Here is a 10,197-nt window from a genome sequence, read left to right as displayed (position 1 = left end):
TTATTAAGTCAGTTCTGCTACTGAATATTGTTGAAGAATATAATTTTCTGAATATATATGAATTAATAATATTGTTATTTGTACTGTAATCTAGTATTGGTGATGTGATGAGTATTTATTAAGTCAGTTCTGCTACTGAATATAATTGAGGAATACAATTTTTCTTAAATTTTATATTTAAAAAGATGTTCAATATTTGTTTAGGTATAAGATTTATTCAAAAAATATTTTGATCCTGATAAAATTCAATAAAATGATAGTCTCTGTTGTTAACAAATGATAGTCTCTGTTGTTGTTAGGTGTTCATCAATAATTAAATAATACAATTGTTATATTTTCTTAAAAATATTCATTCAATAAATAAGTGTTTTATTTTTAGAGTTTAAAAACAATAAACTATTGTTATTTATAGACTCCTAATAATAATTATGGGTATTTATTTAGTCAGTTCTTGAATGTATTGAAGATAATAAATCATGTGAAATTCAGGTTAAATGTTCGTAGTTATTTAATTTATTCATCATACACTTTACTTAGTAAATTTGCGTTTTTGATATACTTCATAAAATTTTATTTTTTTTTGTATTATAATAACCTAGTATCTTAAAAATCAAATAATATTTATTATACCTGGATAGTTTTAAATAGGAGTTTTTTAAATTTTATTAGAATGATATTCTCTAACGAAATGGATAAAGGATGAGTCTGTTAAAAAGTTTCATTATACTTGATGTATGCTAACAAATAACAATATTGTATAATTTATATTTAGGCTAAAATTTATATAAGAGAGATCAGTTGACTTTGATATTGAAAATTTTAAACCATATATCAATAATATGGCAAACATGAATAGTCAATCTCATTATAATATTAAAATAACTTCATTTATGTATCACATATTCAAACATAATTATTATAATTGATAATTTTCTTGGTAAATAATATTTTTAGACTACAATAAATATTAGGAACAAGAAATTTCAACCTATTTGTAAAAATATAAATTAAACGATAAATATTTTGATATTTAATCAGTTCTACTGCTGCATATTTACATGATATTTTTTAACTGAAAGTATTAAGAAATAATTTAATTATTAAAATATTTTATTTATTTTTCATGTATAAATCATTGTTCACAGCTTATCCTCCTCAAGGCTATGACTATTATGGGGGAGCAACATATCCTGGTTATGAAGCTGATTATTATGGTAGCTATGGCTATGCAGGATATGGTAAGATTTATATAAATTAATACTAGATTTCAATGTTAGTATAATTAATGCTTCTAACTATAATAATCTAAAATAGCTGATTACTAATATATATATTTATTCAGATTATGGTTATGGATATGAAGCACCGCCAGCTCCTGTCTCTGCTACAAGGGGTCGAGGTAATGACAAATACGATCAAAATTAAACAAAATTATACTTGAATGAAATTTGTATAATATTTTTACAGCTGCATTTAATGGTGCCGGAAAAACAAGAGGAGCATCTCGAGGATCTGGTGCAAGACACGCTCCATATTAAATTTTAAATACCATTTCTCCCTATTTTTGTGTGTGTTTGTATGTGCGAGTGTGTACACTTTAAAATGACATAATTTTTTTTTTTTTATATATAAACAAATCATTTTTCTTGATGACAATAATGACTTGTGAAAATAGTAGAACTCCTCTCTTCCCTAATTAGTGGTATATGTTTTGAACATATAATCAATGAAATGTACAAATAAAATATCTAAAATTAATATTATTTTAATTAAGCACAAACCATATGGTAAATTATAATATAAATTTACTTTTTTTTTTTACTTTTTAGGTTAGTATGTATTTTTATTTTCATTATTAAATAAAAATTAATTAGACATTTTTAAAGACTTGCACTCCTTGTGCATATATTATTATACTAGTTAATTTGGTTTACTTGTGTGATTTTTATATGATAATTTAATATGTTTGAATTTTTTTTGTATAATAAATATATATCATATAATAAAATATTTTAGGGCCTTTGCAATAGAAATCAGATTATTGGACAAATGAAAAAAAAAATTGTTCCATTGAAAAAAAAAATGTATTTATATAAATTAGATAACAATAAACTTGAATCCATACAATATTTTCTTTAATAAATGAATCACATGAAATAACAAAGTTTATTGACCTACTTGATTCCATGACTGGTTTTGTATATCTTATATTATTTTAATAATAATTGGTATAACGCATCTATAGCTATTACTATTTGCTATTTAATCACATACATGGTAGTAAAAACTAAAAATACATATTTTAAATATTGTACTTTGCAAAATTGTTAAATATACGATTTTGTTGAATGCAATTTAGGTTATGTTGGTAGAAACTATTTGCATACATTTTTTTAGTATTCGATTAATTGTATATGACTAGTAAGTATGTAGTAACTGTTCTAGTTTAATCAAATACATTTAAAATGTTGGCCACACTGATAAGAAAAATTGAGTCGTGGCTGAAAGCATAGATTATGGAAACAAATTGTATTCTGTGATAGAAACGACACTCAATCCACTGGGTGGTCTACTGTATTCTTACGGTATGAAGTATTGAATTCTAAGAGTTAAAGCCGAATCCGTAATCTGACTAGATGTTGATAATGTGTATTTCTATTCGTTACAAAACGCAAAAAATCCATTGCCCATATGATTTTCGCGGGTTTTAATGTAAACAAACATTGCTAGAAACGAGCAAATTTGGAATTGCAATAGTTATATTTTTTTTTATTATTATTCAGTGTTCTTTCAACAGTTTCAACAATATATTGTTCAGTGATAATATTGATATTATTTATTTAAGTGATAACGTATACCGTGTTCAAGGCCAATGTCGACCGATTTGGTTAATATTAGACAGTGTCTATACTGTCTATAGCCTGCTGAAAGTGTTGTTGGTAATAAAATATTAAGTTTGCTTATATATCCTTAATTCGTGGATAATATAGTAATTTATCCCTATTAAATATCGCTTGAGGTATAATTATATAATCTACCACAAATCGTTCTAAAAATAGATCGGTATATCTAGGAAAAAATGTTTAAAAATTCCTATTAACATTTAAATGATGATCATGCCGAAAATTGTTTTGTTTAACGGTTATCGGAAACATGTAGTGTTTCTTAGTATACACATTGGGTAAATATTTTATTGAATTATGACCATTTACACGGTCTTAGAACATTTTCTTAGACCCTGATTATTTATAAGCCATTGGTAAGTGGTTAGATTATATTCGAGATAGGGCTGAATTAATAAATACCGCCATACACGTTTAGCAAAGAGGTTGCACTTCTGCTTACCGCGGTAACAACATGTTGCTGACTAATCGGTATCGTGGTTCGCCGGTGTGTGCGCCGCTATTGCTGCGGATATTCCAGCGGCCATTTTTTTTGTTTACGAGACGCTATCTCGTCCCATGTCTATAGCGTCTTCTCAGTCCTCATCCTTCAACTCCGTTCTCGTTCCTATTTTTAGACGCGTACATTTTTACTTAAATAATTATTTTGTATTGTTATATAGTGTCTTTTCATTGTTTAGCAATTATTTAAGCGTGTTAGTATTAATATTTTTTGTAAGCGAACGTATCGCGAGCATCAGGAATGGCCGACAACCAGCAACAAAACGGCTCGCAACAGTTTGAAAACTCCACTGACGCGCAGCAGCAACAACAGCACCTAAATGGCACCTCCGAAAATTCCACAACAAACAATGATTCTGGACAATTTGAATGCGTCCGGGATGATGACAGGTAAGACGAAACCGCCATTCAAATTGGGTTCTTTAATCTTAAAACTTTCGGCGTGCGCAGGCCACCACAAACGCGGAGCCATCGGGTACGACGATCTCTTGATACATTTTCCCGGCTAGTTTGATAATTGTTCATGTTTCTTCGTTTTATATCAACCGTTTGTTTTAAACTAGGTTTTTGCTTTGACTTCGTTTTTCCTCGGGAATTATAATAGCTACCATTATTAGGTTAGGATTTGAAATGCGCTTCCGTGTCTGACATGTCCCGTCCGTTTTTATTACACTACTTTACTTTGTTATTTCGTTCTCTATTATTTTTTTCATCGGATTTATTTTTTAGAGCATTTTTATAATATCATCTTTATGTTACAGAAAAATTTTTGTTGGAGGACTCAAAGGAGAAACTACCGAAAGTAAATTTTCAACAAACACTTGTTGGTAGTTCCTAAAGTCATAATCGATTATTTTTTGTATGTTTTAGAAGATTTAAGTGAACATTTTGGTCAGTTTGGTGAAATTGAAAATATCAATGTCAAAGTAGATGCTGCCACTGGTCGAGCAAGAGGATTTGCTTTCATAGTATACAAGACAATGGAAGGCCTAGACAATGTTAGTATACCATTTTGTTTTATTATTTTAATTATTATATTAACATTTGCTATAGGATACATGTTAGTAATAAACATGGGCAATAAATTAGGTGATGTCATTTATTAAGGGGCTTAGTAGGCAATTTTATGTTCAATATGTACTTGCGTGAAAAGTAATTTTATTGTTAATATGTGAATAGTATCACTATGTGTATGTTGGCATATATTCCTCTATTTTTTTGTGCATGACAAAAATATTTACATACTTTTCATACAGCATACATATAGATGAAGCAATAATTCAATGCGATAAAGATTCAGAAAACAAATGCTTAATGAAAATAATTTACATTCTAATACATTTTATTTTCCAACTGCTTTATAAATAATTTTACTATTTCTTTATCCGAAAAAATGTGTAAGAAAAATAGGTTTTTTTGACTATAAATAATAGGAAATTATTACAATCTTGTTGTATTTTATCTATTGTTGATAATTTTTATCAGTAATTTTGGTGTATATAGTTTTTTTTTTAACTTACAAAAATAATTTTTTTGATTGTTAATTTAAAATAACTTCCTTAAATAAATTCTTAAGTACAAGGTTTTTACGTAAAGACTTTATATACAGTTATAAATTAGCAGTTTGTTATCAAGATATTAAACTAGTTAAGTAATCAATAAACTTTTATAATATCAGCTAGTGAACCATGAATCAATAACACAAAGTATTAATACTTTAAATTGATATCATATAATTGTTTATAATAGCATAGGAATGTTAATATTTATAATAAATATTAAGTGAAGACTTCAATTGCTCTTAATAAAAATTACTAGGTAATATTTTAATTTTTGTTTATTTTAAAATAGTTTTAATAAAGAAGAATATTGTTTTTCTAATAATATGTAGGTAATAGGTTTTATAGCTTTATATGTATTAAAATTTATTTTTAAAAAGGCCTTGGCGTGCACTAATCATGTAATCAATGACAAGAAAATTGACCCAAAAAAAGCTAAAGCACGACATGTTAAATTATTTGTTGGAGGATTGTCTCCTGATTTAACTGATGATGACATCAAAGATTATTTCAAACGTTATGCACCTCTGGTGAATGCGGAGATGCCATTTGATAAAGTTAAAAACCAACGAAAAGGTTTTTGCTTTGTTACATTTGATTGCATGCAGGCAGTTACTGAAATATTAAAAACGCCAAAACATGTGATTAATGGCAAACAAGTAATTAATTGATATATATAATACTCAGACTATTTTATTCCTTATAATTTATAAATATGTATTAGGTTGATGTAAAAAAAGCAGCATTAAAAGTAGAGCCTTATGGAATGATGCCTGGTGCTTCAGGACCTATGAGAGGAATGCGAGGGAATGTTAGGGGTCGAGGAGGTAGAGGAGGTAATTATACATTATTATTTATTGCTTTATACTAATAACTTGTATATAATAATACTATATTGTTATATTACATTTAATATTTTTAACAGGTTTTCTACCTCAATCTGGATACGCCCCCGGTGCTCCTGGTTACGGCTATGGAGGTAAATGTATTTTCTGTCAACAGTATACAGTAGAAATCAATTATAACGACACTATTTAACAATTCGCTACTGATTAAATGTTTCTATATATTTTCTAATATTAATTTGTGCAACTAACACAATGTCTATTTTCTAGTAGTGTCTTAGTAAAATAAAAAATGAGGTTATCGGGGGCGATCCACTAGGTTACATCATGAAAAAAGCAATTTTCTTAAGCATTCAATAATTTCTAAATTTTTTAAATTGATAAATATATTAATGCATAGAAATTTCACTAGTTAATTGTATACTACATAATTTTATGACCTACTGGTTATATAATTCCCAGACAATTGAAAGTCATTATAGCCACTTTCTACTGTTATTACAAATTTTAAATATAAATCATATATTTTTAAATTTATTTTATGTTAATTCTTTTAGGATATGATTATTATAATCAATATACAGGATACAGTCCTGATTACAGTTATAGTTATGGTTATCCAAGTTACGGTGCTGGTGCTGGAGCAGGTTAGTATTATTGTATTTATTATTTTATTACATGTTTTATAATTATTTATTTTAGATTACCAGTATGGAGGCTATGAACCACCTGCACCTCGTGGTGTTCATGGAAATCGTGGAGGAAAAGGTAAACCCTAAATATTGATTGCATTCCAAAGTAATTGAACATAGTGTAAAATAAAAGTATTATATTTCCTTTTTGAATTAATAATTTTATTTTGACATTTGTTTTGTTATTTTTATTATTAGTAATTCTTATTTTACGATTATCCACTCCCTGTATTTTTTCATTTAAAATACAATTTATTTTATTTATTTAAATTGTGAGAGTTATTTTTTAAATAATTTAGCTACTATATTTAGAAGATTATAAATACATATTGATGTTTACAGGGAGTGGGGAATTACTTGGAATGACTTATACAACATGAATTTAAGTAAAAATGAATTAGGTTTTGTTCAATATAATATGTTTAGCATAGCAAATTACATTTTGATTGTAGACTGTATTAACTATAATATTAAGTTATTGTATGAATTCTACTGTCACATTAATTTACAACAAACTTAATAATAATGTATGGTAATTTGCTATGTTGTATGTATCTGTTAAACAAAAAAAATCAATCCTGTTGATACAGTTGCTCGTTCTTAAATTGGTGTTAAATATTGTTCGAGGCAAATCAACACAGACACTATTAATTGATTTCATTTAGGCATTTTGACTTACTAAAATTTGTTCATGACAAAATTGAAATAAGTTATTTGAAACAACAATTACTATTTAATCTAATAGAATCAATATCAATTCTTACTTTCTTAAAAAACTCAAACCATAATTTCTTAAAATATACTAAAAATAGTGTATTCTAACAATATATTATTCATGCTAAACAAAGTTAAATTTTTAAATGAGTGAAGTATTAAGTTATTTTAGTGTTTATATTTTATAAATATATCTATGGACTATAAATTTATTAGAATGAAAAGATATGTTTTAGTTCAGTTTTTTTTTAAATATTGTAGTATTGAATATTTTTAAAAATATTCATGTATTAGAGGTATTGCTTGTATTTGATAATAAGAATATGGTTGTTGGATTTCACTAGATTTTCCTCAAAGGAAACCTGTCAAGACGTCAGCTTAAACACCTATTGCTGAGCCATTTACACAGTCATCGTATGCCATACTGTTTTGTGTGAACAGTATTGTTGATTTCGTTTTGCTTATGTACAATAATATATAAATAAAAAGTTAAATAAAAAAAAAAAATTTAAAAAATTGGATCCTTTGGCTAAAGTGTACAAATACTTGGGCTTAACGTCTATCAGGGTCTAACATATAATGATGTGTATGTATTGTATGTACATAATAGAATGCCTACAACTTGATGTATATCTCAATTTTTTTTTTTTTGTGTAATTTTTTTTATTTATTTATATTTTGTACTTTTTTTTTAATACAAAATAAGTCCATAGACATATATTTTCAATAGGGTGTGCACATGTTTTTTCTTTCCTTAAACTTTTTGTGGACAGTTTATATTTATTACTGTGCATTTGAAGAAGGTTGAATTAACATTAGATTATAATAATGTTTAAATTTTTGGCAGGATTATTACACTACTAATACATAAAAAAAAAAAATTAAATTAAAAACATAAAAACAAGTAAATACAATTGTGTAACTTTTAAATTTAATTATATCATGGAATTTAACTTACAAAAGTTTTGCGATCATTAGACTTTACAATAAATAAACCTTATATGCTAAAATATAAATATGTATTTATTGTTTGACTAGCCGTCCTTTTTCCATATTTTCTTTTTGAATTTTAATATTTCTTCCTGTTATGTGATTTGTTGATAAATCTAAATTTATCAGAACATCAAAAAAGTTTTTATTGTGAGTTTATAAAATCAAATTTATTAATGAGAAGAATAATTTTAAATTGTATTTAATACATATTATTGATTTCATTTAAAACAACTTGGTTGTTTTTAGTGAGGTTTTAAATTTAAATGGTGTTTTTAACTGTTAAAAAAAATGTGTAATTATTTGTAACTTTTATAATCAAATAAATTATACAAAATATGTACAATTTGTATATAAGTTGATGGATTCTGATCTATGGGTTAGAGAAGAGTTTAGTACTTGTATTAAATTTATATTTTTATTGTTCAAAACTAGAAACTGTATAAAACTGAGAAGAATATGATTCATATTGTAGTATTACATACAGAGTATTTGACATGATTTGCTGTATATTATGTCTAACCTATATAAAAATTCTATGTATACACATTTTATTATTGTGTATACAAATCTCAACACCTGCAAATATGTAGTCTTCATTTTTCAGATCTGAAATGTCATGAAAAGAAGACTACACAATTTGTTAAACATTGACAAGAAAATGATAACTAATCAAGATATGGATACCCACTCAAAAATCAAGTTATTAAAACTAACCTAAGGATCGTGCATGAGGCTTTAAAATTACTGCTTGTTGTTATAAGGTATTTGTACAAAAATTCAAATCACATTTCTTTTGCTTGTTTTTTTTTTTAATAACTAATTCAGTATATACTTCGGTTTTTGGTAAGGAGATTATTTTTTTATTTTATAAATATTTAGTACTTTTCTTTATTTTATTAAATACTTGAATGTCCCTTTAAAAAAAAAAATCACATCTCTCAATTTTTCTGATAGAACTTATTGTGATTTGTATTGCATAAAATATTTCTTTACACGAATTTTGTAATTTAATAATTACAGATAATCCACGGTTAATAATTAAACATTAATAAACAATAAAAGTTTTTATATTTAGTTCTTTAAATAGGCGGTGGCTCTACTGTTATAAAATACATGCATTTGCATTCAGTACTATAAAGTCCCTTTAACCTATTTTATCTATTTAGTTTGCTGGACATAAAACCACTATTGAATCATGAATTCCATTAACTTGCAACTTTTTTATATCGTGTTTGTTTACGCGCAACATTTTTTTAATGGGCACCCCACTTATTAGTATAATTTTTGGATTAATCGATATTTTTATATTTAATCTTATCTATCAATTTGTATTTTAAATTCAAAATTGGATACATGAGAGCTATAACTTTAAAAAAATAGTCTTAACTCTAAAATTTCGTGTAGTTTGTCACATTTTGTTTATTATGAAAAGTGTGAAGTGTATAGTACGAAATTTAAGTGTGCTTTAAACAATATTTATTTTGGTAAACCGTTACTGCATTATTTTAGAATGATTAATAAATTAAAAAGATTATAATATAAATATATATATATATATATATATATATATAATACAATATAATAATAATATATTAGAGTAAATTAATAACAATTTAATCTTGTTTACAGTTATAAAATAATATGTTATTATATTATACTTAAAATAAGGGGTGCTATCAAAAAAAATTATGTTGTGTTGCACATCATGCACAAAATATATAAGTTTAAATAAAAATTTTAAGTTTATGATGAATAAGATTCAATAGTCTAGTTTATTGTTATACTGTTTGATTTTGTTTAGCGTTTATTTTTGCTAGATCTCGTGCATTTCAGATTTTTGTTACACCTTACAGGGTTATTCATGATTAATTTTGTGTATAAAAAAAAACAAAATATAAATTATAACTTAATATTGACAATGACAAACATAAAGCTTTGAGCTACTAAAACCACATTGACACTGGTCATTATTTTTAATTTTTGTGTGATC

At 25.7% G+C, this 10,197-nt stretch overlaps 2 protein-coding genes across 5 annotated transcripts in view; both read left to right on the top strand.

Moving 5' to 3' along the window:
- LOC112601044 (RNA-binding protein squid-like) overlaps nt 1–1,797 on the top strand; it is a 10,120-nt gene extending 8,323 nt beyond the window's left edge. For both annotated transcript variants that reach the window (XM_025348452.1, XM_025348461.1), the window contains 3 exons: nt 1,146–1,238; nt 1,343–1,399; nt 1,468–1,797. In XM_025348452.1, the coding sequence (XP_025204237.1) occupies nt 1,146–1,238; nt 1,343–1,399; nt 1,468–1,538 (221 nt within the window). In that variant the 3' untranslated portion in view covers nt 1,539–1,797. The remainder of the gene's footprint in view (nt 1–1,145; nt 1,239–1,342; nt 1,400–1,467) is intronic.
- Nucleotides 1,798–3,426: 1,629 nt separating this feature from the next.
- Nucleotides 3,427–8,934, top strand: LOC112595748 (RNA-binding protein squid-like). 3 transcript variants are annotated; one of them, XM_025341051.1, is made up of 9 exons: nt 3,427–3,794; nt 4,166–4,206; nt 4,275–4,402; nt 5,344–5,622; nt 5,688–5,799; nt 5,889–5,942; nt 6,366–6,455; nt 6,511–6,576; nt 8,812–8,934. In XM_025341051.1, exons 1-9 carry the CDS (start codon nt 3,646–3,648, stop codon nt 8,856–8,858), a joined length of 966 nt encoding a protein of 321 aa, XP_025196836.1. In that variant the 5' UTR covers nt 3,427–3,645; the 3' UTR covers nt 8,859–8,934. The 3 variants fall into 3 exon arrangements, with proteins under 3 accessions (XP_025196836.1, XP_025196854.1, XP_025196846.1); XM_025341061.1 differs by lacking the exon at nt 8,812–8,934 and adding an exon at nt 7,559–8,082 and having other exon boundaries at nt 3,428–3,794; XM_025341069.1 differs by lacking the exon at nt 5,889–5,942 and having other exon boundaries at nt 8,812–8,933.
- Nucleotides 8,935–10,197: the final 1,263 nt, after the last annotated feature.

The sequence above is a fragment of the Melanaphis sacchari genome, unplaced genomic scaffold (genome assembly GCF_002803265.2).
Source record: "Melanaphis sacchari strain LSU unplaced genomic scaffold, SCAv2.0 Contig0_pilon_pilon, whole genome shotgun sequence".
Lineage (NCBI taxonomy): Eukaryota > Metazoa > Arthropoda > Insecta > Hemiptera > Aphididae > Melanaphis > Melanaphis sacchari.
The sequence above is the reverse complement of the archived record's forward strand: the minus strand, read 5'-3'. Positions and strand labels throughout refer to the sequence as shown.

Excerpts from the sequence above, each read along its gene's own strand:
- LOC112595748 (XM_025341051.1), top strand. The coding sequence starts at position 3,646 with ATGGCCGACAACCAGCAACAAAACGGCTCGCAACAGTTTGAAAACTCC. Across the intron at positions 4,207-4,274 it reads CAAAGGAGAAACTACCGAAA|AAGATTTAAGTGAACATTTT; the intron begins GTAAATTTTCAA and ends TGTATGTTTTAG. Across the intron at positions 5,623-5,687 it reads ATGTGATTAATGGCAAACAA|GTTGATGTAAAAAAAGCAGC; the intron begins GTAATTAATTGA and ends AATATGTATTAG.